At 45.7% G+C, this 25,888-nt stretch overlaps 1 protein-coding gene across 2 annotated transcripts; it reads left to right on the top strand.

The window, feature by feature from the left end:
* The first annotated feature begins 1,903 nt into the window (after positions 1-1,903).
* On the top strand, positions 1,904-24,107 carry KLHL6 (kelch like family member 6). 2 transcript variants are annotated; one of them, XM_023933540.2, is made up of 7 exons: positions 1,904-2,431; positions 7,312-7,477; positions 12,955-13,404; positions 15,531-15,768; positions 19,032-19,234; positions 20,169-20,382; positions 23,099-24,107. In XM_023933540.2, the coding sequence occupies exons 1-7, from the start codon at positions 2,172-2,174 to the stop codon at positions 23,398-23,400; spliced, it is 1,833 nt and encodes a 610-aa protein (XP_023789308.1). In that variant the 5' UTR covers positions 1,904-2,171; the 3' UTR covers positions 23,401-24,107. The 2 variants fall into 2 exon arrangements, with proteins under 2 accessions (XP_023789308.1, XP_086699603.1); XM_086843477.1 differs by lacking the exons at positions 1,904-2,431; positions 7,312-7,477 and adding an exon at positions 9,987-10,189 and having other exon boundaries at positions 10,290-13,404.
* The last annotated feature ends 1,781 nt before the right edge of the window (positions 24,108-25,888 follow it).

The following is a 25,888-nucleotide window of genomic DNA, read 5'->3' as shown; positions in this document are numbered from 1 at the left end:
GTCCAGTGATGCTAATGTATTGGTTTGATGATCAATGAAAGCTTTACCTTTTCAGACCTTCTTGGAACTGTCTATAAAAGAAGATCTGAAAGAATAAAAAGCTCTCTCTTTGCAACTAGGCTGAGAGTCTGTGTCATCACTGTCGCTGCTCCTAACACAGTGCAACACCACAGCAACAGAAGAAAGGAGGGGAGGTGCTTCTCAAGAAAAAACCCCAGTTTTAGGGGTTAAAAATACACTGTGTGGGTTAGCAGTGGCACAGAGAGAGTGTGGATAATGATCACTGTTACTAATAGTCAACAGTTCCTTGAGCTGCTGAGGTCCTTCCTGCAGTGCAGTTCCTGACAATACCACAGGCATCGACCGACCTAGTTACTGCAGGGTTTCCTTCCCAGCACTCACAGCCAGCACTTACTTCAATTTCACAATTATTAGTGCTTTGCTTAAAGCCTCAGCAACTGGAATCAAGTGATCGCTGCGGAATCTCAGCTTTTGCTTAAACAGATAAGCACAATGTGAAGCTTCTCACCATCAGAGAAAAGGCTGATAAGATGAATTCCCAAAGGTCAGAAGTTGTGATGATAAACAAGGAGAACTTAGCCCAAGATAGGGTTAAAGTATTGTGATTTTTAAAGCTCACCTAGTACTTCTGAGGGGTATTCATTTTCTTGTTGTATTCCTACAGGAGTATTTGAGAAAGAAGGGAGTGGCTTTAGAAAAGGAAGCATTCATTAGCAAAACTTAGCACAAAAAGCAGCAGGAACACATTTGAATCAGCTGGAAAAGGAAAAAGCCAAAGGGCTGCACTGACTACACAAAATGAAGAAAACCCCATTACAAGGAGGTAGAGGAAAGCAGGAAGGATATTTTTTGCTTTCCTTCCTCTTCATCTTCCAATCTATCTCTCTCAGACCCTGCTTTAACCTCCTTCTAGAAGAGGGGGAAGCCAAGCTTCCCATAACACTGTGAGCTCAGCTATACAAGCTGGAGACAAAAGAGGCAACCAAACACACAATAAGAACCTGTGGAATGGCCAAACAAGGATTCCAAGAAGCAATTATCACAAAGGCAACGTTGGTTAGCACTCAAGCTACCAAGGTGAGGGTCGGCCCCATTCCTTTCAGAGGGAGACAGAGGTCTGCTTTTCTACTTCCCAGTGTGAGAGTTTCCTAAGCAAGCCAGGAATTTGCTCTGTTACTCTCAGTAGGCTATGTTGCTTATTAATTCAGCTTGGATCAGGTTCTCATTTAGGTGATGTCCATCCTTAGGTGACAGGGAAAACTGTCAGCTCTGTGTGCCCTTGTCATGCTGGAGGTCCAGCCCCAAAGCTGCCCTGCAGTGTCCCCCCTGCCAGATGTGCAGCCTTGGTCCTGCCACCATCCGTGTCTCTCTTGGGGACAAGTCAGATGCAGCTGTGCCTCAAGCTACACCCATCAGTGAGGATGGTGGGGATGAGCATGGGTACACTATTCCCCAGGCTCTCTGAGCTTTCAGAGCTGATGGCAGGACACTGGTGGTGCAGACCACATCCCTGTGCCCAGCAGTGGAGCCTGAAGACCATGAGCTGAGAGATCTTTGATGCTGCTCTCTGTCCTTGAGAGAGTTGTGCCCATTTAGCCTTAAGGAAAAGCCATGCGATGGTTGCCAGCTAACAAGTCATGAGGGATAGAAACACCCACTTAGAGGGCTTTCAAAATATGCAAGCATGTTATTAAAAACAAAACCAAATCCCAAACCAGCTAAATACCTGGAAAAAGAAATATAAAACATAACACTTTTTCTCTTAGCAGCCCAGTCCACCAGGAGTGGCTTGGTGGACATGAGGTGCACCTATCAATGCAACCAGCAGAGCCAGATAACAGCGAGGGACTGGCTTGAGGGTGGGAAGCAGGCTGTCCCTGTCACTTGTAATCTTCTCACATCCAGAGGCATTTTAAGGCCTTTCTAAACACGTTGATACTGCCTGAAAATCACTTAAAAAAACCCACCCTTTGTTTGTGTTAACAGGATGAGAAAGTGCAAGGCTTCCTGTTATGTGTGTGTGACAGCTACAGATAAGCAGAGACCTCTGGACAGGAAATCCGCCCAACTTCTGCAGTGTGATTTGCCCAAAGCTGAGGAGCTCTTTTTAGATCGAAGCACCAACAGAATGAGACAGGGCTGGCCAGAAAATGGGGGACACGCTGGAGAAGAGCTCTGAGGAGCCCGAGATCTCTTTGAACAATGAGTGTTCAACGAAAATGGGGGACCTGGTGGAAGTGTCAAGTGCTGAAAAGGTCAAGTTTGATGATACAGGTCTCTCTCTAGTGCTCCAGAATGGCCTAGAGAACCTTCGGCTTGAAAATTCGCTTACAGATGTCATCCTGTGCGTGGACAGCAGGGAATTCTCCTGTCACCGAGTGGTCCTTGCTGCAGCAAGCAATTATTTCAGGTAAGGTTTGTAACAAACCAAACCCTTAAACTTATTTTGCTTCTTAGACTTGAACTGTAGGGAGTGAAAAGTGGGCAGTAAAGTCTGCAGATTTGCAGTGAGCCTCTAATTCCATACATCTTTCAGCTTGTTTTTTTAAAGTTGGAGACTTAAATAAGGCGCCAAGTTGTGTATTTGCCGGAGTTCCGATGCCAGCGCTCAAAAAGTCCGCTGGAAATGTGCAAGGGAGGACAGAATATTGGCAGACAAGTGCTTGGGGAAAGGGTGTTTAAACAAGTATCTTTAGCCACCTGTCTTGTCCCTTTGGGACCTGGGCAAAGAGGAATGCTCATCAGAAGCAGGCTATTTTTATTGAAATAGGAGTGGGTTTCTGGAACTTGCTAATTTTTCCTATTACCATTCTGGGGTAAAAAAATGTATATTGCATTAAATTGTTGAGGAGGAAAGAGAAGGAGCTTTCCATCTGGAAATCAGTTGCAATGGGAAATATCTCCTTGAAAGCAATTTTGTCATTTCAATGTATCATTCTGATCTGCTTGAATTTTTCATTCTTTCAGTACAATAGATAGTCTGTCCGAGACTACTGGCCAACAAGAACAAATTTTAGACACACAGAGGAACTTGGTATCAGTTTTAGCACAGATTTTCCATTATCATTTAGACAACATTATTTAGCCCATCACATTTGCATGGCTGGAATTTTTTTCTTTCTTTCTTTACTGCTAAAGTGGTCAGATGACTGAACAGCTACAGAGGAAACACGAGAAAAAAGAACCTGTGACCACTTGTGACATGAGCAGAAAGCTAATTTTAATGGAGTCTGGTAAGCTTTTCTAGTGCTGCCTGGAAGAACAATCCTGCTTTTCTAATCTAGAATAGAGACTGTGTCTGTGAATATTTGGAGACAGGTATTATTTCTACAGAGAGACTATATTTATTGCATATGAGAAAATACACAGCTAAAAGCAGAGATGCCCAAATATTTCTTACCAGCTTTGTGTGCATAATGGACAGCAGATGCACAAATTAAAATCAAAATTATCATAATGATACTTTGACAAAAAAACCCAATTTCACTATAAGTAAAGGTGCTGCAATCAGAAGACTTCCCAGTTAAAACCAGGCAAGATAATTTTATGACAACAGTTTTTTTCCAGCTTTCTGCTGAGCTTTTCCTGAGCTACAGCCTGTCCCTTGGAAAGAGGGGGGATTCCTGGCTGGAAGTCATCTTATCCCAAGGCAACTGCACATGTCTGCCCCTCTGGGTGCTTCTGTTTGGCTTCCCACAGAGTTGAGATTTATTACATCTCACTGTCAGCCTGTGTGACAGTGCCTCTTGTCATGACTCTTTGGGTTAGTTTCAATCACGTTTGGCACAGGATGGAAATCTCAAACCTGAAGTTCCCGCGAGTTTGATGGAAATCTGCAGCTAGGAGAGGAGAGATGCTGGACCTTGGTGTGCTGCAGGGTGTCCTGGCCAGGCTGCACACCCAGTGCCCAGAACATCCACGCTGCCCTGCCCTGCTGGGCACAGCCAGCACAGAGCTGAGCTCCTGGGAGGGACCCTCAGGTGTGTGAGAGGAATAACAAGGGAAAATGGAGGGCTCAGGAAGGGGAAGCTGAGGTTACTGTGAGGAGGGAAAGGAGGACACAAGTCTGCAGGGAACTGAGCTTCACTGGTTCTGCTGCTCACCAGGAGGCTTCATTCATCTTGCCATAATTCACCAGAAGATGCATGGCCTCAGAGAAAGAAGGGATTCTTAAATCACACTGTTCCTGTGAGTGCTTTCCATGCTATTACAGGATCTCTAACAGCCATGCACAGGAGCAAAGCAGAGGGACCCAGTGACTCATGGGCTTCATTCCCCTGCAAGTTACACAACCCCTTCCTGAACGTTGGGTGCCACAGTGCAGGCAAGCCACAGCAGATGACTGGAACACAGTTAAACAAAGCCAGCCACTCCTAGTCCTTCAGCACTGCTGGAGAGTAGATAGACTAATTCTTGTGACGTCCTGCACCTGTAGACATAAAAATATTAACTCTCCATCTACCTCTGTGATGGTAACAAAGCAGAGATGAGAAATAGCTGCTGACTAAGGTGGAACAGTAGTTCTTTAATCCTGCAAAGCCAAGAGTAGTGGGAAAATGGGGCTGTGAGACCTTGATGCCATTTTCCAGAGCATCCTCAAGCTCCAGTATGGTTGTTTGAAGTCAGGTTCATAATTCCAAGCACAAGCATTCCAGTGTGAGAGGGTGCTTAACAAGTGCTTCACAACTGCAATAAACATTGTTTATTTTATTGATATTTCTCTAATTTTAAATTAGAAAATATTTAGAATTTTTTCTAAAATTACCCATTTTTGGGTATCTAAATTTGGCACTGGGCTCTTACTTCAGATGTGGATTTCTTAGAGTACATGTTGGTTCAAAGGCACAGTTTAGAATTACACAGGGACAAGAACCAGGGAAACATACAATGGAATTAGTAGCCACATCTGAAGGATTTAGAGCCTCCTGAGGGTAAGTTCAGAAAGATTCAGAGGCAGCATTTTAATCCCTAGGAGAAAAGCTCAGCCTGATCAGCCTGAGTGGTGTCGGGGTTCCCTCCACCAGCAATAGGGTGGGAATGGGAACCACTCCATTTGAGCAGAAGGAAGGGCACAGGAGTCAGCTCTACTGTGCAGCACTGCCCAAGTCAGCCCTGCCACGATCTAGAGCAGAGGACTGGTGGGAGAGCACCGTGCTTTAGGTGTGTGATTTCTGCAGCTCACAGCCACGTTACATGAATCCACATCCTATGAAATTGGGAGTGGATGGCAGCTCTAAACCAATTACGAAGATTAGGAGACAGATAGGCCAAAGCACTTTGACCAGACCTCTGTGCAAGGCCAGCAGCAGAATGCTGAGGCTGGTTTCTGAGCATGAGTGTCTTGCACTGGGTATCTCTGACTGACCCCATCAAACACTCCGGTCTGTGGGATGGAACGAAGACTCTCACCTCCCCAACAGGGATGGCTCTACACAAGTCTGCAGTCACCACCTTAAGAGATGAAAGGAAGAAGAGCAGACAACACCTGCACCCTCCATGGGCCTGTTTCTCATTCAGATGAAGCACCAGCACCTGTCAATTCCGCACGACTGAGACTGCTGTCGTGTGCCAATCTCCCTGTCTGTGCTGGAGCCCATTCCCAGGGAGAAGTGGGAACCGAGGGCTGCTGTTTTCAGATGGCCACCTGTCCACACAACCCCTCTTACATCACTTGACAGTGCCAGAGGGAGAGAGGCTAAATGAATCCAAATCTCGCGGTCACCAAAGTTAAGGAGAATTTGTTTAAATGCCTTTGAAATATTCTGATTTCAGTAGTAGCAGAAGCTGGACCGTGAGGCAGGGCAGTGAAGATAAAACCTCTAATTGAGCTGAGCTGAGTTGAAAGGAAAAATAAGAATTTGGGCTGAACATCTTTTCTGACAAGTAACTTCTCTGCCCAAATTTCCTGCTCAAAGTTAGGCCTCTCTGTCCAGAGGCAGTTTTGCACACTGAAGTAACTAAGACCTTGCTATAAAATTTCTGCTGAGGTAAAGAACAGGTAGTTCTTAGAGCAAGTAGCAGCTGGTATCTTCCATCCATTTGCCATTCATCGTGCCTAACTGCTTTGCAATAAAATCTGTTTACATCTTGCAAGTACACGTCAGTAAGATGTGTCAATCAGACAGCTTAATGCAGACACTTTTTTTTTCTTTTACAAGAAAAGCATGGCCTAAGACTTGGGACCTCTGGTCATTTCCCAGGTTGAATTGTCCTGTCAACATTGTATATGACTAATAAAGAAGCACTGGGAATGCAGGGTAAAGAGCGCTTCTAATTACACTTTAGATCTGCACGTGGTTTTCACCAATGCAGTTACAAGCGGACTCATGTAATTCTGATCTGTTGAGACAGATTCCAAATGATGTGACATCTCCCTCTCTGAATGCAGTGAACAAGAAGGGGCTGATCAAAACCCTAAGTAAAACCAAAAAGCATTGGAACAAATACTTAAATCTATGAATTGAAAATGCAGAGGAAGATGTGTGTTTGTCTTGCAGCTGTCACAATGCAAAATGGATTTAAATAACCCACAGAGAATTTCTGATTTATACCCCACATGAAATATCTGCCTAATGCGAAGGGTACGTGTGGTGGTCACCTTTCAAATGCAGGATTATCCACCAAAGAAGAGTTGCTATGTACATGTGGGAAATCACTACACTTTCTGCCTAACAGTAGCTCCAATTCATGCATATTCAATTGCTTCTCTAGCCAAGAGGTAACAACTCTACAATCCCAAAATTTAGCAGAGGAAAAGTCAGACTGTTAATTAGAAGAAAATCCATAAGCCATTCTCCCCTGGCCCACCGCTGGTATTAATGTGGTCAAAGATATGCTGGGAAGCTGGGAAGCGAGGCTGTCAGACAGGTGGATCTGGTCTGGCCTCGGGGCTCAGTCCCAGCAGTGTCCTGCAGCTCGGAAGCAGGGTGGTGTTGAGCTGCCAGGGGTACCAGCAGGTGAGACACCACCACTGCTCCACAGCACCAGTCCAGACACAGGGACTGCTCCCACTCAGGCAAGGTTCCAGCTGCCTTTTGCTGCCATGGAGCCCTGGGTCTGCTGTAGAGAACAGCTCAGAGAAATCCATCATGTGCATATGCCTTATCAAACTCATGAGTACGGAGGTAAAAGAGCAACAAAAAGGTTTTTTTAAATTTCTTTTCAACAGGAGTAATTGCATAAAATATGATGCAATCAGAGTGTTCTGTGTTGAAATCTAAATAGCCCAGTGTTTTCAAAATGCCTCATCCTGACTGGAATGCAGTAAAAGATAAATGTCTTTCTTTCCAGGGCCATGTTCTGCAATGATTTAAGAGAGAAATATGAGGAGAAGATCATACTAAAAGGAGTTGATGCAGAAACCATGAATATACTCTTGGACTACACCTACACCAGCAAGATGCTCATCACAAAGCAAAATGTACAGAAGGTCTTGGAAGCTGCCAGCCTCTTTCAGGTACAGATAACTCAAATAACCCAATCTTACTGCTCTGGCAACACCATGTCTTACCCTGGTTAGCACACTGCAAAATTCTTTGATTTCATGGGTTCTGGAACCATTTTGCTTCATATTTACTTACATTAAGGTAAAAAAAGGCAATGGCAACCATGTACTGGAATTTTGCTCTGCTGAGTGCCATGCAAACAGGAGGAGAGCCAGGCTGTGCCTCCAAGAGCTGCTCCCATGTGTGCCTACCTGGCAGTGCTCCCCAGAATTCAGGTCAGCCTGTGAAGGCCAGTCAGAAGGGTTAGTGGGCAGCAGCTGGCATGGCTGGTCAGAGCAGGAAGCTACCTTGCCTCTCTGTCTCCCCTGCCTTGAGATGGAGGCTTGCCAGCCAAAGTCAGCATCCTCCTTTGCAGAACTTGTGATGTGAAGGCTTTTAGTCATGACCTGGGACTTGTGGGAGGTCAGAGCTGGGCAGTGTTACTCAGCCTGTGGTCCACCAGGTATTCACGTGTCCTGTAAACTGGTGAGGTCTACCAAATTGCAGTGTCTGGTACCATGCTGCAAATTGCCAACAATTTGTAACCAACATAACCTGCCAAGTGCCAATGTGCGTGTGTGTCCAGTCCTCTCATTAAGGAAGGCAAGAAACACCCAATTGTGTGATCATTGTGGTTCATGAGGGAACTCGCATTCTTGAATCCTGCATGGAGATTTTGCTCTGGAGTTCTGGAGCTCTGCTTTCTAGAACGCAAGTCCTGTGAAGAGTGGCTGAGGGAGCTGGGGGTGCCTGGAGCAAAGCAGGCTCGGGGGGAAGCCCTTATTGCTGTTCTCCCAGGTAAAAATTGACAGGACAAGAGGAAATTATCTCAGCTTGTACCAAGGGAGGTTTAGATTAGATGTTAGGAGAAAATTCACAAAGGTAATTTTAATATCACCTGAGCCTGCAGTGCAGTAACTCAATGACATTTTCAAGACACCAACACTACCAACTGGTAGTGAATGAACCTTTGGTTCATTTGGGTCATTTTCAGGACACTTTTCTGTCTTGTTTTTGTTTTCTTTTGAAGCTTTTTTCCTTAGGATCATTACTCAGCTTTTTGTGGGTTTTTTGTTTGTTTGTTTGTTTGTTTCCTTCTGGAACGATCAAAAGTATAAACTTATGTTTTTTAATGTATCTTCCCTATTTTTCATTAAAATCAAGATTAAGGCTGGTGCTTTATGAAAACCATCAAACTCTGTTGGAATAATGATAAAATTGTGAGGGTAACATAAGTAAGAATAGTAAATTAGAAAAAAAGAAAAAATAGATAAACCTATAACACCAGGAATGTTGAGCTAAAAACTGGTTGTCTTGGATACTATCAAGTTTTATCTGGCCTTAAAGCCTTACATTATAAATGTGAGAGTTTGGGCTGAAAATGTGTTTTCTGCAAGAAAGATTTAGTAACTACTAAATCTTTAATAATCTACTATATCAAGCTGACACAACTAGAGTTCTGCCAGCTTGTCCATGCTATTTATGCTGAAGAACAGAGTGCAAAGAATCAAATGTTTCATTTGGCTATATCAACAACTGAAAAGATTATTTCTGCAATTTATTGTAACATTTTTGCTCCGTAAATTCTTTTAAATTAGTGGCATGTGAGAAATCCAAATTCCAAATAGAATCTTTGTATCTGACCAGCAAGAACTGGTGGCAGTGCCTCTTTTTAACCCAGCAGATTTGGCAAAGAACCAAAGAAGAAATACCTTGCACTGTTCTAAATATTGCAGTATAGATATTCCAATGTAAATTATCTGCTTTTCTCTTGAAACTGTTTTTGAAAAGGTTTTATGTAACTAATGCCTTCTTTTACTCCCTTCTAATAAGTTTTGACCAAATGCAGTCAAAACTGACAGCAGGAAGAGGTGGAGGGTTATTTGGAGAGAACAGGCATCCCTGCCACAGTGAGGGAAGCAGGTGAAGGCTTTGGAACAGGGAGCTGCTGAACAGCTAAGCCTCACCCTCAAGTGACCCAGACAAATTTTTTCCACCTAAAGCACAGTTGCAACATGAGTTCAGTAGTCATCTCCTCTGTCTGGGCTGGTGGCTGCCCAGCCACTTCACTTGCAAGGTTGGTGCCCACCCTGGATCCCGCCCAGCAGCCTCTGCCACCCACACTGCCTGCAGAGCTGCTCATCCTTTCACCCCTGGGAAGGGTCAAGATCCCAGCTCCTTCCCAGGCCCATGGCAGGGAGCCCTGCTTGCCTCACCAGAACTCAGCACCAATCTCCCAACCCATCTACACTGCTCCTACCCCTCCAGGAACCTCGGTATTACCCATTCCCTCAGCAGGGTTTGGGTGAGGGACCACATCAGCTGCAGCGGTGGAAGCAAAGAAATGGTGAGAGAGAAGCAGGCTTCTGCCCAGAGGGGAAAGAAATTGTCACCAAAAGCTGTGATGCCCACTGCCATGGAAATGCCAAAGGCTGTGATGCCCATTGGAAGCCTCCATTCCCCGGAGAGCGACCCCACGATGGGGCTGTGTCCCTCAGCCCTGCCATGGGGCCGTGTCCCTCAGCCCTGCCATGGGGCCGTGCCCCTCAGCCCTGCCATGGGGCCGTGTCCCTCAGCCCTGCGATGGGGCCGTGCCCCTCAGCCCTGTGAGGGGGCTGTGTCCCTCAGCCCTGCCATGGGGCCGTGCCCCTCAGCCCTGCCATGGGGCCGTGCCCCTCAGCCCTGTGATGGGGCCGTGCCCCTCAGCCCTGCCATGGGGCCGTGTCCCTCAGCCCTGCCATGGGGCCGTGTCCCTCAGCCCTGCCATGGGGCCGTGTCCCTCAGCCCTGTGATGGGGCCGTGCCCCTGGGCTGGCTCCAGCCCGGGTTCCCTCGGGGCGCAGGTGTCACAGCTGAGCCGGGCCCTGCTGTCCCTGAGGCGCAGCAGAGCCGGTGACCGAGCTGCAGGGTGCAGGAGCTGGCCATGAAGTGTGCTGCATACAGAGAGGGATTATGAATGAGAGACCTTTCAGTCCCCATTCCCTTCCCTTCCTGGGGGCTCTAGCCAGCAGACAGGGCTGCTGGCACTGCTTACACTTGACCATCGAATCAAAGCTGGGACTTACATGAGAATAAATTTTACTATTCAGAGTGAAGGCCAACTGGAGGCCAAGTAAAGATATGGGATGTCTCTAGCAAGCGAGAACCTGGATGCAAATGGGTATTAGGAGAAGGACTAACTTATTGAAGAAACTGTTCTTAGGGAACAGGACTTTTAAAGTGCCTGGAATGGCATTAGGAGGGGTACTCACAGTGGACAAACAGAAAATTCATCAGCCAGAATAATCAGAGCAGATGAAGCAGAGGCTCAGGGGTGTCTTCCTTCTGATGCTCTCTTGAGTCACCCACCTGCTCTCCTGGGACTGACTGACATATGCTGAGCAACTTTTGGGGGATATTTGAGGGGAATTTACTGTCTAAATGAAGGCAGTGGTGTGGAGACGGTGCTGCGCAGAGATGAGGAGCAGAACCAGGGAAAGTCCTGCCTTGATTCTCTCCCAAGCAGCCCAACTTTCTGGTGAAGCCCTCAGAGGGGCTGTTTCTCACAGCCACACCTCACAGTTCTGTGTTTGCCTGGCCACAAACAGCCACCCAGCCAGGACTGGAGCCTGCTGGCCGTGAGACCAACGTGCACAGCCTGGGAGAAAACCTCTGCTGTCACCTCGTCAGTATCGCTCTGAACAAGCCATGTATAAATAATTAGAGAACTCTACAGAGGTTTGCTACAGGCTGGTGAGAACCTTGTTTTGGGGTCTATTCCCAGCCTCATAGATGACTCAGTGAATGACCTTGGCAAATCCTAGGTTTGTTTTTTGGGTTTTTTTTTGTGTCTCATTACTGACAACTTTGAATGCTTATCCCTAATAAGCTTAATAAGGCTGATGCTTAACGTGCCTCAGGTCTGAAGCCTACCTGGTGGCACAGTCCTTTCAGATGCTCAAGGAAATGCCCTGATGAGTCCAAAGTGCTTGCCTTGTGCTAGCCCTGAGAGCAGGCAAGGTGGATGTGGCAGGTGCCGAGGGGTCACTGAGCTGTGCCGCGGTGCCACCGCGGGCCACTGACATTATTTTTATCACAATGGCAGCAACACATTCTGAGACCTCACATAGCCTCGTTCATCAGTTAGTTGCATTTCTCTAAACTTTTGACCACATCTGAATGTAAAACAGGAACCAGGCAGTCTGTACACAGCGTCTGAGATCGCTCAGCTCTGATAAACAGTCTAAATATGTCAACACGACACCGACAAGTCTGGAAGATTCTACCCTAATTACTGAAACAAATCTACATACTACAGTGTTTAAAAATGTTTCGCTTCCTCTTTGCCCCTCAATTACTGTTGTGCAGCTTTCCCCAGTGAGAAAACATGAGTTAAAATGGTTTGCTTGCTGACACGGAATGGAAAAATAACCAGAAAAGCACAGATGGAAATGTACAACATTAGCTCTGACCCATCTTTTTTGCACTGTTCAGTGGCAATATTTGTATCTGAAATCACAGAGGTGACAGAAAATCCATTAGGATGAAGCACTGTAATTGATCAGTTCTACCCAAAACTGGTTCTCAATTCCTCAATAGTCATCAGCCATCCAGCTCAGATCATGGTTTTTAGAAATACCCCATGGATACCTGCCCAGAATATGTGCATTTGGGACCCTCATGTGGGGTTATTTTGCCAAGGAAATTTAAGGGAGTAGTTGTGATGTCTTGAGTGCATACACAGCCAGTTCTCTGATTAAGGAGACTGTGTGTAAAATGCATATCAGTATTTTTTTCAGCCAGTGGTGATGACAAAGGTCACTAGACCCTCTAAAGGCCTCCCCTACAACCAGAAAGCCCTGTCTGTCAGGAAGCTCAAAATAATTGCTGATGGCCAATCTCTTCCTGCCACCCACCCCAGTCTAGGACTGCTGCCCATTCCTTCTGCCCCAAACCTCACAGACCTCGGTGCTCAATTCCCAAAAGGCCTCAGATACTTCTGGAGTTTGGATGGTGGGAGCATAAATGCAGACAGTGGAGCCACCTTCACTCTAAAAGCAGACTCTGTTCTAGTTGGTCTGAGCTGACATGCAAGATGAAGCAGGGGAAGCAAATTGGATGCCTGGGGTCCTTATCAGTGCCTTGTAATTTTGTGATTGCCAGTGCTTTGAGATCTCATGGAGGAAAAGGGAATAGTAGGAAACCCTTCCATGAAAAAAATAAAATTCATGACTGTCACAGGTCTTCTGCATCCTTCAAGAGGGGAGAGGAACAACTGGATGCACAGGGAATAAAAACAGTGGGAGGAAGAAATTCTCATTTTAGACCGCAGATCTAGGGGGATACCTGTGCTCAGATCATCTAATTCTTGTCTCCCTCAGCTCTTTGCTATATTGGGCATGGCTGGTTGCTCCATAGCTCTCCTGAGACACAGTCACACAGTAACCCTTCTGTGCTTTTTCTGCCCCCAGTTCCTGCGCATGGTAGACGCTTGTGCCAGTTTTCTCACCGAAGCACTCCAGCCGGAGAACTGCGTTGGCATCCTGAGGCTGGCTGATGCCCACTCCCTGCACAGCCTCAAACAACAGGTGCAGAACTACATTATCCAGAACTTCACCCAGGTCCTGAACTACGAGGAGTTCCTGGAGCTGCCTGCGGACATCCTGTGCAGCACGCTGAAGAGCGATGACCTGTGTGTCACCGAAGAGTCACAGGTGTTCGAAACAGTGATGAACTGGGTCCGTTACAAGGAGTCAGAAAGGTTTTCTCTCCTGCCCTACGTGCTGGAGAATGTCCGGCTGCCCCTCTTGGACCCCTGGTATTTTGTAGAGACTGTTGAAGCTGATCAACTCATTAGACAGTGTCCAGATGTCTTTCCTTTGCTCCAAGAAGCAAGAATGTACCATCTGTCAGGCAATGAGGTGAGTAAAACAGGAAGGTATTTGCCACTCTTTGTACATGTCTCATGCTTCAGCTCAAAAATTGATTTGGAAGGAGCAATGCCATTGGAAGAAAAAAGGTAATCACGCTGAATTTTCACTAACTGGTGCTACTGAAAATTCAAAATGGGAGTCAGAATTTATCCTGCTGTCTTAGAGGGTTCAGAAGCTTTTGGAGGGTTGTTTTAAAACAAAGTGCACATCTTCCTGTTTATGAACATCTGAGCTTGACCCTTCATACAGACTTTTGCTAAATGAAGACCCCAGGTAGCCTCCCTAGTAAAAAGGCAAATGATGTTAGCCCTGATACCTCACCCTCTCAGCTGTTACTTCAAGCCTAAGAAAAGAGGAATAATTTTCCTACCAAACTGTGCCACAATCTGTAATGACCTTTCAAATGTGAATATGTAACATCTTCCCCTGTTACTAGTGGGGGAAAATGTTTCATAAAGGAAATAGTCTTCCTCCTGTGAAGAAGACAGTGTCTTTCCAGAGGAGAGGACTGCCCATCTGCTGTTTGCAGAGGTCCCTGCACTCAGAGACAGATTAATCCTGACATCCAGTCAAGTCCTGTCCTGCCTGCTTGGTGCAGGCTGTGGTGGATCTCTGGCTCTTCCATTGCCTGTCCCCTCTGGAAAGTTAGGTACCAGTGACATCTCCTTGGTCAAAATATGGGGGAGAGGGGAGAGCAACCAAGAGGTCAGATTTCACAACAGGAACAAAGTAGGTGAGTGTGTGAGGAAATGTGTCCCTCCTCAGTCAGAGTCAGAGTCAGAGGAGGGCAGGAGGGCGTTGTGGGCCCATCCCTCACTGTGGATGTGTCACCTGTGTCACCGAGCGGGGACACACCAGGTGCTCCCTGTGCTGGTGACTGTGTAAGACAGTGCTCAGTGACCTGGGGCAGTGCTGGCCAGGCTGCTGGGAGCTCCCTGAGGAAGGCTGTCCCACTGAGCAGTGCTGTCAGGTGCATGCAGAACAGAGGAAGGGAGTGTTGCCCTGGGCTGAACACGCATTACACTCACCTTCAAAGGGGCTGCCGCAGCAGGCAGCGCTGCCAGCTGCCCTCCCTGGGGCTGACGCCTGGCAGTGGTGGCAGACAGGTTCAAACAGAGTCCTGGAAGCTGCCAGGTTCTGGGATTCATGTTCTATAAAAATGTGCCTAATCACTTTCCAGACATAGTCAAAATGCAAGACTCTTGTTTGTAGAGATAATATTTTTTAATACGGATAAATTATACCGATTTATAGAAGCATGCTAAAAGAAGAACGAGAAGTAAAACTTTAAGCAAGTTGCCTCCTGACACAGTATTTCATCTGTGAGTCTTGTTTGCAAGCATTTCCTCCAGGCAGAGCACAAGTTTCCAAGCACCCCTCACATTCTTTGCTCCTGGTGAACATCTACCTGGCAAGGGACCTTTCCCAGTGTCCCTGAAACAAAGATCTGGTCAATAAACTGAGCCAACAAGCAGTAAATTAGAGCTAAGCACATTTCAGAGCCTGGTGCTGGCTTTAAGTAAATCTTCTAATTTTGGCTTGAAATAAGAGCTTATACACAAAGAAACAAATAAAAATAGCCCCTCCACAGCTGAGGATTTTATTATACTGACACTAACATATCTCTTCAGGACAAACAATGAGAGCACTTATTTTCTGCTAGCACTGACTGCAGTCTTGCTCTCTCCAAGCTCCCCGAAGCATACACAATCCTTGGGGCCCCCCTACCCTGCCCTCACTCTGTCAGCTCAAATAAAGCCTCTCCTTTTCTGCCAGCTGCTGTGCACCCAGCCTTGGCACTACTGCTCACCTGCATAGCTCCTGGTTCCATCCTGGTAATTCCTAAAAGGATCTGAAAGGATCCTAGAAGGCAGGCAAAAACAACTAAGTCCAGAGTTGAAAAAATCCTGCTGAAAGAAGGATACAGCAACCTTTACTGAATGCTCCTAGGATGCTTTTCAGGTTTTCAACTTAGAAAGCATTGGCTAATTGGTTCAGTTGATGTAAGCCTGCTGTGATTTGAAAAACAGTTAATCAAAAAAAAGGTCACCTGGCCTTTCTGTAATTGTAGGTGGAAGTGCCCTGTGTACTGACTCTGTCTCACTTGCATTTAGATTATTACAGAAAGGACCAAGCCCAGGATGCACGAGTTCCAGTCTGAGGTGTTTATGATCATAGGGGGCTGTACAAAAGATGAGAAGTTTGTAGCAGAAGTGACTTGCCTGGATCCTTTGAGGCGAAGCCGTCTGGAAGTAGCAAAATTACCAATCACAGAGCAGGAGCCGGAGAATGAGAATAGAAAATGGGTGGAGTTTGCATGCATTACTCTAAAAAATGAAGTCTACATATCGGGTAAGGAAGCTGATTGGGAGTGCAAGAGGGGAGAAAAGGGTTCTCATCATTATTTCCAGCTTTTATCAAGACAGTGCTTGAGGCAGCTTTAGAAAAATTGAGCACTACAGGTGTTTTAATGTTTGGCTTTGGACACTGGAGAGAGCACTGGATGTGTAAGGACACTGCCTAGTTCTGGTTTGAGCACAGGGTTCCTTTTTAAACAGTATTAATCTATATGCATGGGTAATTGTGTGCAGCACCCTAAACAGTGACTGAGGTCACAGAAGGGTTCTTGGGAACACTTTACCAAACATGAAATGAGAAATTGCTTCAGCATCTTCTCATGACAAATCCATTTGAAGCTCCACATGCATAAGCAAAATTCTGCCAGAATTCGAGTCATTCTGCATAAGCCAGTCAAGGACCTGCAGGGAACTGTCACTGATGTTTGGCTGCCCCCTGAAAGCTGCCATCACAGGAGTTCTAGAACTGCCCACCCACAGTTATTAACTTGGCAGTATAAACTGTCAAAGCCAGAAGAAATCCCATGGTCCAGACACCCAGTGTGAATCTGAATAACTCACGTGCTGATCATCATCCCAAAAGCTTCAGGAGGTATATCTAATTTCCCATACAAATACAGCTGAGCTCCACACAGGGGTTTGATCCCAGAACTACAGAGATTTTACTCTGACAAGCATAATGTTAAAATCAAGTCTGTTAGCTTGTTGATCAAGCTGCTTTTGATGGCCTGTGAAAAACCAAGTTTGATGATCTGTTCCTGCTTCTAGAGGAAAAGTGACAGCAAGCTGTGGCATTACAGACCCTGATACAGAGCAGGGACTTCATAGGTAGAATACTTCCTTTCTGCAAATCTGACCACCAAATTCTATACTCCATTAACACAGAAGAGTAGAAAGGAGGAGAGTAGGCCAAAGTGTGAAAGCTTTGTGTAAGTTTGAACAGTGGTCTACTGCCTTTTTTCAAATATCTTCCATTGCATTCTTTCTTTTGGTAATCCACTTATTTTTGAGTCTTCCAATTTAACATTTATTAAAGCTTTAACCTGGGATAAGAATGAGATTACTCTTCCCATAACTACAAATAAAGAAGGTTTTTCCTTTCAGTCCACCACAGAGAGTTTCTGGCATTAGTCCTTTTGCTAAAAGGTAGCTGTAGAGAGGAATTTAAGACAAACATTTCAACTAGGGAATATTCCTTCACACCCTTGAGCTGAGAGGTCTTTTTTCCATTTGCCTTCAATTTGTTACTCTTCCCTCTTTTTCAAGGCTTTTTGCATTCTTTCATTCCTGACCTCTTTTTCAATGTCTCTTCTTCACTTTTATTTTATGTTCTATCAAGGCTGCCTCCAGGCCAGGCTAATACATTCCCTGCTGTGGTGAGTCTAAGCTGGCTTTCCCTTTGCTTCTGTTCTCACAGCTTCTCTTTCTTCCTTCTCTGCTTACTTTCATATCTCTGAGTTCTTCTCTCCATTCCCTCTTTGCCTTTCACCTTTTTGCCCTTTGCTCACAAATAAAAGTCTGAGCAGACCAAAGCCATTAGCATGTTTTTCTCAGCTAAACCAATTATCAGTGTCTCAGTCCTGATTAACAGCTGCTTCCTCCTGCATGTCCTTCTACTTTTATTTTCTTACTTTAGCTCCTGTAATTTGCTTCTTCTCTAACCTGCCTTTCTTTTTTCCTAACCTGATCTCCCTTTCCATGTGCTCATTTCTCTCCATATCTTGGTACAGTCTTGGAGTCTTCCCTGCTATTTTTGCATCTGAAAATAGGAAAGCCCTTTGCACAAGATTATGGCTACAGTTAGATCATGATTTCCCCAAAACAGTTTAAATACTTTGACTGGATGGCCTGGAACACTACATTTGTAGTATACTAAAAATGACATGAATTCACCATTCTGATGCTTTTACTAATTTAGGTACAATTTATCTTCAAATGAGAAAGAATTGTTGTCCAGAGGAAAAACAGAAACAAAATAAACCTCCAATCGCCTCAAAAGTCTCTCCCTGTCCCCTGATGAGCAGCAAATTCATCCACTGGTCCAGCTCAAGCTACTGCATGAGTTTCAGCCTGTGGAGGAAAGCACAAGCTCAATGGCAAAGGGAAATTTCAAGGGAGACTGAGGGGAACACCTGCAGTCTCTCAGCCCCATTGTAGCCATGAATGCTGCATTCAGGCCCTTTGGCCACTTCAGCTATTTGAGTGCAAATAAAATTCAACACATACATGTGAAAAATACTGGGACAAAAGCATTACAAACGACTCTTTCTAGCATGCTAATTATCTCCCATTCAATCTGCTATTTGGCCCAGAGATAGGCCCCATCAGTTTGCAGTGATCTCTCTGCAGTACAGAATACCAATGAAGGCAGACACTTTCTCATTGGAATATGAATTCTCTTTTCAGCATATTCACCAGTGAAGCAAATGTTTAATCGGGTTGCTGGAGTAAGCTACTCAGTCTGTAAATGTGGTGTCAGGCTTAACTAGATCCATTTGTACTACAGTTACAGAAACTGCAGGCAAACAACAGCTCCTGTTTAAAACACTGCTCTCTGCTTTAGCACAAGGAAAGATCCACTTGCAGGGCAGGGTCCAGTTTTGATCTTCAAGTTATAAATATGAAGCATACTCAAGTCTGTAGAGAAAGAGACCAGAAGGAGAGGCACAGAAATGAGATCTCAGCCATATGGTCCCAGCGTTGAATGGTAGAACTTCCAAATCCTGCAGGACTATTGTTGGTAGGAATTCAGTCAGGTCTTTTGCTTTATGATGCAAACCACAGGTCTGGCTGGATCTGCCCTGCACAACCTGGCAGTTCTCCAGTGCAGGCCTGTCTTCAAGGAATTTAGCACTATCAGCTGCAGCATCCTCCACTATCTTACTTAAATCATATTTGTTTATTTGTCCCTCTGCAGCAGTTCTGCAAAGCCCTGGTGTTGCACAAACATCTCCTGCATGTCACCCTGTTGTGTGGTTGGTCGTGCACTCAGTATTGAAATGAAAGTGGTTGTGGTCTGGTCAAGTGAGGAGCAGTGATTTATCTTCACTGAATATTTAGCTGTAGAAATTGTTCCATTTCCTTCACTATTAAGTAAACCAAATGCAGAAATTTTCTTCTGTTGTAACAGGACCAGTTAACAATCAGTAATAACGATTCACTTTCCATTGTGAGAGAACACACTTAGATTTGAACATATTGGAGTTTTGAAGTAAACACAAGCTGTGCTATCATATTTACACGTCGTGTACACTACAGGTGGCAAAGAAACAAAGCACGATGTCTGGAAATACAACGCCTCCATCAACAAATGGATACAAATTGAGTATCTCAATATTGGGCGCTGGAGACATAAAATGGCAGTGTTGGGAGGCAAAGTGTATGTCATTGGGGGGTTTGATGGCATGCAGAGAATCAACAGCATGGAAGCGTATGATCCCTTTCATAACTGCTGGTCAGAGGTAAGAGGCTGCATCACATAACATTTTAATCATTTGGAACATTTTAATCAGAAAATATTAAGGGTTGGATTCATAAAAATGATCTTGTATAATTCTTTTAACTATTTCTGATCTTTAAAAACCCTAAATATTTTTTTTCTTCTATAGAAATGCATATCCTTCAGAAGGCAAAAATCCCTGCATTGCCAGTCACTTGCTTCCTGTGAGATATCTAATGCCTTTCTTTTTATTAGTTGGCTTTTAAAACTATTAGTCCATAAATCAAGGAGTAAGAAAATAGTATACATGAGCCAGAGCACAGGCTGAAAACTGCTCTGAGACATTTTATATATATATATATATATATATAAAATGTGTCTGTCAAGCTGTGCATATATTTGATATAGGTTATAAATTTAAGTTGAAAGTACAGGTTTGAAAGTAAACAGGATAAACCCCCACTTCCCCCCAGTTCTGCTCACTGTACCTCAAGCAATGAGAGGAGAGCATTAGGAAACCAATTAATCCATGACAGTAATGAGATTAGGCATCATAACAGCAGACACAACCCTTTGTCTCTATTATACAAAGCAATGTGGATGGCTCTAACAATCACAGCTGCAAGTAGAAATATTAGTAGGAACAAATTTCTTGTGCTTTTTTGCAATGTATTTAAGTATGCAAAGGAGATTTTTGGCATTTCTGAAATTTTCTAGCTTTTGAATTATTGATAAAGTAATTTTAATTCCAGCATTTGAACAGAGCCTATTTTTAATAAGGGTTTTTCGCAGTCTTAGGAAAAAGCTGAAACATACTCCTCCCTTATCCTTAGAAACATCATCTCCTGAACCCTGCTTAAAAAGGGATGTCTGATTTAAAATTCCACAGGCTCCCTCCCCACAGGCATCAGTCTGACTGCTTCACATGGTTACTAATGATTCTTTTTGGTCCCCAGGCTGCTCCCCTGATGGTCAACGTGAGCTCCTTTGCTGCAGCCAGCTACAAGAAGAGGCTGTACGTGATTGGGGGGGGTCCCAACGGGAAGCTGGCCACGGACAAGACGCAGTGCTATGACCCTGCCACCAACACGTGGAGCCTGAGGGCTGCCATGCCCGTGGAGGCCAAGTGCATCAACGCTGCCAGCTTCAGGGACCACATCTACGTGGTGGGTAAGTGAAGCTCTCCTTGTCTGCACCCAGCAGGGCTTGTTCCTGTGCTTCTGGGTTAGTTTTACCCCCATGTCGCTCTGATTGGGAACGGCGATAAAGAATGACACAGACTCTCAAGGGAGTCACAACAGGAGAATCTCTCTAATTTATTGCTCTAGGCTTGTCTTATAGACAGATACGTGGAAAAGTACAGAAAAGAAACTCTTATTGGTTAGCAAAGTGCTACATCATCATTGGTCAGTGGGGCACACTACCCCCCTGACTCTCTCCTGCAAGGAAAACAAGAGGACAGACAAACAGCACCTGGCAGTTGTTTTCTGTCTCTGAGGATTGTTTTGAAATCCTCCTATGAAGTTCTCAGGCTAGCTTCTCAGGCAGGACTGAGAGGCCATGGGCCTGCAGTTTCTGCAGCTCTCTGCAGCCTGCTCCAAAGCTAGCATCCATACCCCCATGCTCCACGCAGTGTAATCAGATGGTCGGATGGCTCTTCACGTTGAGCTCAGTGAGGGGTGGGAATCCAGCACAAGGTCACCAAGTCAAAATCTCTGTTAGTGTGGCAGCCAACTTGGAAAGCTGGAGCTAGCCCAGGGACAGCTTAAAGCCATCCAAATATGTGTTCATAATGGCAAGGGTACAATCGCATGGCTACATCATGTCCCCTCTCCTCTCCAGGGGCGTTACACAGCCCACTGCATGCAGGATTTATGCAGGGATAAGAGTACTAGGAGCAGGTCAGAGGAGCAGAGCCACTGAGACCCAAAGACCCAGAGCTCTTCTCCAGATTGTACTTGAGGTTAATTCAATCACCAGAAATGCAAAAAAAAATTGGAAGAACAAGAGTTTGATGGTGGTGAACTGAACTACAGGGGGAGGAGGGAGCCTGCACACATCCCCAGATAGCACTGGGAAAATCAAAATAAAAGAGCACTTATTTCCAAAACAGTAGTCCTGTAAAATTTCCCCTCCCTCTCTCAGCCTTGGTGCAGGGAATTTCCTGCTTGCAATATAATCAATATGGAGCTAAGAGCTGGCATGCAGCTGGAATATTCACCAAATAATTAATGGTGCTCTGGAGGGAGATTTATAATCTGCATGTGTGTGCACATACACACACACAGACACACACCCCTTTTGTGTACATAAATACCTCATGCTTGTCCTCAGCACTGGAGCTGACCTCTCCCTGTTTGCACAGGATGACAGAGAGGGAAGGCACATGACTTACAGACCAGCTGATATAACTCCTGATAAAATAGCCATGAAACTCCAGTCACATTCATTCAGCATCTTTCAGCCAGCAACATCCACGACTAAATCTCTTGTTTATATATCTGAGAAAAAAATCTACTCCAAGAGGAGTAGATGCCCCATCTGAAGTTTAAAAGATAAAAGAGCATTTGGTTACTGCATCCAAAGCAATCAAATTCCCAGACTGATGAATTACCAACTGCCAGGTGAATCACTACAACTAACACTGTCTGTTTTCAGTCTGTTCCAATTAAGTCACCTCTGAATGACTTGATCACCCTTCAGATACTGCACTCCTATTGTCAAACTCAGCATCTATTATAAGTACCACAGAAAAATGCTCACTTTGCCATCAGGGAGGATCCCAGGCATTGTTGCACCTCATCAGTAAAATCATAGCTTCAAGGTTTCCCCCACCCTACCCAGAAGGACGGGGCCAGACTCTTTTCAGTGGTGGCCAGGGACAGGACCAGGAACAATGACCATAACTACAACATCACAAGTTCCACCTCAGCCTGAGGAAGGACTTCTTTATGTTCAGGGTGACAGAGCACTGGAACAGCTGCCCAGTGAGGTCATGGAGTCTCCATTCCAAGTCCTCCTGGATGCATTCCAGTGTAACCTGCTCCAGGTGACCCTGCCTTGGCAGAGGGGTTGGATTGGATAATCTCCAGAAGTCTCTTCCAACCCTAACAATTCTGTGATTCTGTACAGCTACTACAGAAGACACATTCAGTGCCTACAGATTTCAGAATAGAACCAATTAGTTGTTGGCAATCTCGGGAGGGATTATATTTTCATAGCCCTTCTTGAGAACTGAGGTATTGACCATTTTTCAAGAGAAAAGGACACTGCAAGACTGAAAAGGTGCACTAAAAGTTTAATTAATAACTTCAGTTTTGGGAAATACAGAGAAACTGAAGGTCACTCTGTTTAATAAACCCATAGAAAAATTATTGATTCAGTTTGACAAACTCTAAACAAGGAGGGGTTTTGGAAAGCAGCCAGCTCCAGGAAGAAGGAGGTTTGACGGACAGATGGACAATGAAGTTAGAGGAGTGAGTGAAAAAATCCTGTAGCCATTTCTAACAGTGATAGTTTACAAAGATCATGGTTTTCCTCCATGATGTAAGGTCTTTTAAACAAAATAATATTTTTCTGAAGATGTGTCCTTAGCTGGAGCAGCAGGTATGAGAAAGATCTGTTGCTAGGTGCACTGTGATCACACTGAAGGATCACAGCAGCTTGTTCTGGCCCTATATTCCACAGCCTTATGAACAATAAGTGGTCTTTTGCAGATTAGACTTTAAAAACAATAAAGTTTTGTGACCTGTGACCTTGTTTTTTCTTGGCTTTGAGGCAGAAACCGTTCTTACGACTGTCAGGAACAGTCTTGTCCAAGTGGATGGTTTAATTAAAATCCCTTCCAGGAATGGCCAGTGCAAACCAATATCCATTTCCTTCCCAGGTGGGGCAATGAAAGCTCTCTACTCCTACAGCCCCCAGGAGGACACGTGGTGCCTGGTGACTCAGTTTACCCACGAGAGAGCCAGCTGTGGGATTTCTCCTTGCAACAACAAGCTGTTTATCACGGGCGGCCGAGATGAAAAGAACGAAGTCATTGCAACAGTGCTCTGCTGGGACCCTGAAACTCAGAAGCTGACAGAAGAGTGTGTCCTGCCTCGGGGAGTGTCTCACCATGGCAGTGTTACCCTCAGGAAGTCTTACACACCCATCCGTAAGGTTGTGCCCGGGGCGGTTTCTGTCTGACCGCAGAGGAGCCGGGTGCCTCCCTGGCACAGACTCAGTGAGGATGGGTTGTAGCTTCAGGGAGCAATGGATGGAAACATCACCACAGGTCCTCCTGGGGGATCTGTAAATACGCTCAGTCCTTGTGTTTCCCCTGTACATGATATCCTTAAATTAATTCCTTCCCTCCACAGAAAAACAAAGGGACCAGCAGTAGTTTACTCCTGCCAACATGCAATACCTCAAATCAGGCTAAGAAATGTAGGTGGGAAATTTACTTCCCAGCCATATCTACCCTGGAATGTGCTTGAACTGGCTCAGTCTGGTCCCAGAGTTTGGTTAACTATTTATTGTGTGAAGCTGGATTTGCAATACCTACTATTGAGAAAAGAGAACTTGCTTTCGGAATTAAATATTTGTAACTTTGGTGGAACATAACATTGCATCTCCCAAAGCTGTGCTTTCCTCCTCAGTGTTTGGCACATTAGATTAAGTTTGAACTAGCTTGTTTGTTTGTTTGAAGATACTTTTGTCGGTTTTTCAGTTCTGCATGACCAAAAAAAAAAAATCCATCTCAGTTTGCAAACCTTGCTGTCATTCCAGAGACTGCACAGGCTGCAAATGTAAATGAACGCTAATTTGTTTCCACTGAGCATTCACTGCGGCTGTTTACAAAATAAAACAGATCAAAACAGATTAGTTTACTAAATAAACCAGACCAAATTGTAGTTTCCCTTCTCTTTGCTGTGTTTGGGGTGAGTGCTGTGCCTGGAAGGCCTTTTCCTGCCCCAGCTGCTGTGGCCTGGCAGGGCCTGGGTGCTGCATCCCTGCCTCCATCCCTGCTCCATCCCTGCTTCCATCCCTGCCTCCATCCCTGCTCCATCTCTGCTTCCATCCCTGCTTCCATCCCTGCTCCATCCCTGCTCCATCTCTGCTTCCATCCCTGCTCCATCCCTGCCTCCATCCCTGCTCCATCTCTGCTTCCATCCCTGCCTCCATCCCTGCTCCATCCCTGCTCCATCCCTGCCTCCATCCCTGCCTCCATCCCTGCTCCATCCCTGCTCCATCCCTGCTCCATCCCTGCCTCCATCCCTGCTCCATCTCTGCTTCCATCCCTGCCTCCATCCCTGCTCCATCCCTGCTCCATCCCTGCTCCATCCCTGCCTCCATCCCTGCTCCATCTCTGCTTCCATCCCTGCTTCCATCTCTGCTCCATCCCTGCTCCATCCCTGCTCCATCCCTGCTCCATCCCTGCTCCATCTCTGCTCCATCCCTGCCTCCATCCCTGCTCCATCCCTGCTCCATCCCTGCTCCATCCCTGCCTCCATCCCTGCTCCATCTCTGCTTCCATCCCTGCTTCCATCCCTGCCTCCATCTCTGCTTCCATCCCTTATCCATCCCTGCCTCCATCCCTGCTCCATCCCTGCCTCCATCCCTGCTCCATCTCTGCTTCCATCCCTGCCTCCATCCCTGCCTCCATCCCTGCCTCCATCCCTGCTCCATCCCTGCCTCCATCCCTACTTCCATCCCTGCCTCTATCCCTGTGCTCCATCCCTGTTTCCATCCCTGCTCCATCCCTTCTCCATCCCCACTGGGTGGCAGTGCGCTCCCAGCATTTTTCTCACGGGTTTTGGTTTCCTGGAATGCAACCGGACAAAACAGTCTGCTGGAGAGAAAAACAGTTCCAGGTACTGTTCCCAGCCTGGTTCCTGACACTGTCACATGCTGTACCAGAAGGGGCAAATGTTCAACAGGCCAGGAGGGCCCGAGTCTCAAGTCCCAGCATCTGGGTCAGTTGTAGGGAAAGAAAAACAAACATGGAAGAGGTCACGCCCGGGACGCTCTGGGACACTCTTGGCTAAAGGCTGGGAACATATTCCCTTCCCTCCTCCCCTGCCTAGTTGCTGGAAAGAGCCAACTCACTATTAAATCAAGACAGAAAACACAGTGCAAAACAAATCTCTCCAAGTGGATCTTTCCAGCCTTCCCTCCCTCTCTGTAATGTCTCCTTTTGCCTTATACAGTATTGAAAAATAATATTTCTGTCATGTTAGGCTGAGAAAATACCACGGGTCCCTGAATCAGCACATTAATGGCAGAGTGCTCAGTGATGTCTGAGGGCCTGCAGACAGTCCTGGTGCAGGCTGAGCAGAGCAGACACAGCCTGGGAGGTGGGTGCAGCCTTCCCTCAGAAAGACTCCAAGAAATCCTGTTTCTTCTGCAATTTTCCCCATGCCTTGAAGTCAACTCTGTAATTTCAGCCAATCCCCGCTCTAATTTTCCCACAGGCCTTCCATTTTCATCTACTTTTTAATTGTTTCCCTTCCTTCTTTAAGTTCCTTTCTTTAAGTTCCATTCTGCAGGGTCAGCACTTCTCACACTTCCACGCTGGCCCACACTCTCCAATCCCACTCTGTTTTTCAGAGGGCATGAAGAAATACCCTCCAGACAGAGTGTTTTATTTCAACAGCTTTTTGTGAAGAACAGTTACCACCTTTGACTTTATTGG

Source organism: Cyanistes caeruleus, chromosome 10 (assembly GCF_971803275.1).
Source record: "Cyanistes caeruleus chromosome 10, bCyaCae1.hap1.1, whole genome shotgun sequence".
Lineage (NCBI taxonomy): Eukaryota > Metazoa > Chordata > Aves > Passeriformes > Paridae > Cyanistes > Cyanistes caeruleus.
This window is presented reverse-complemented; position numbering and strand designations above follow the sequence as displayed.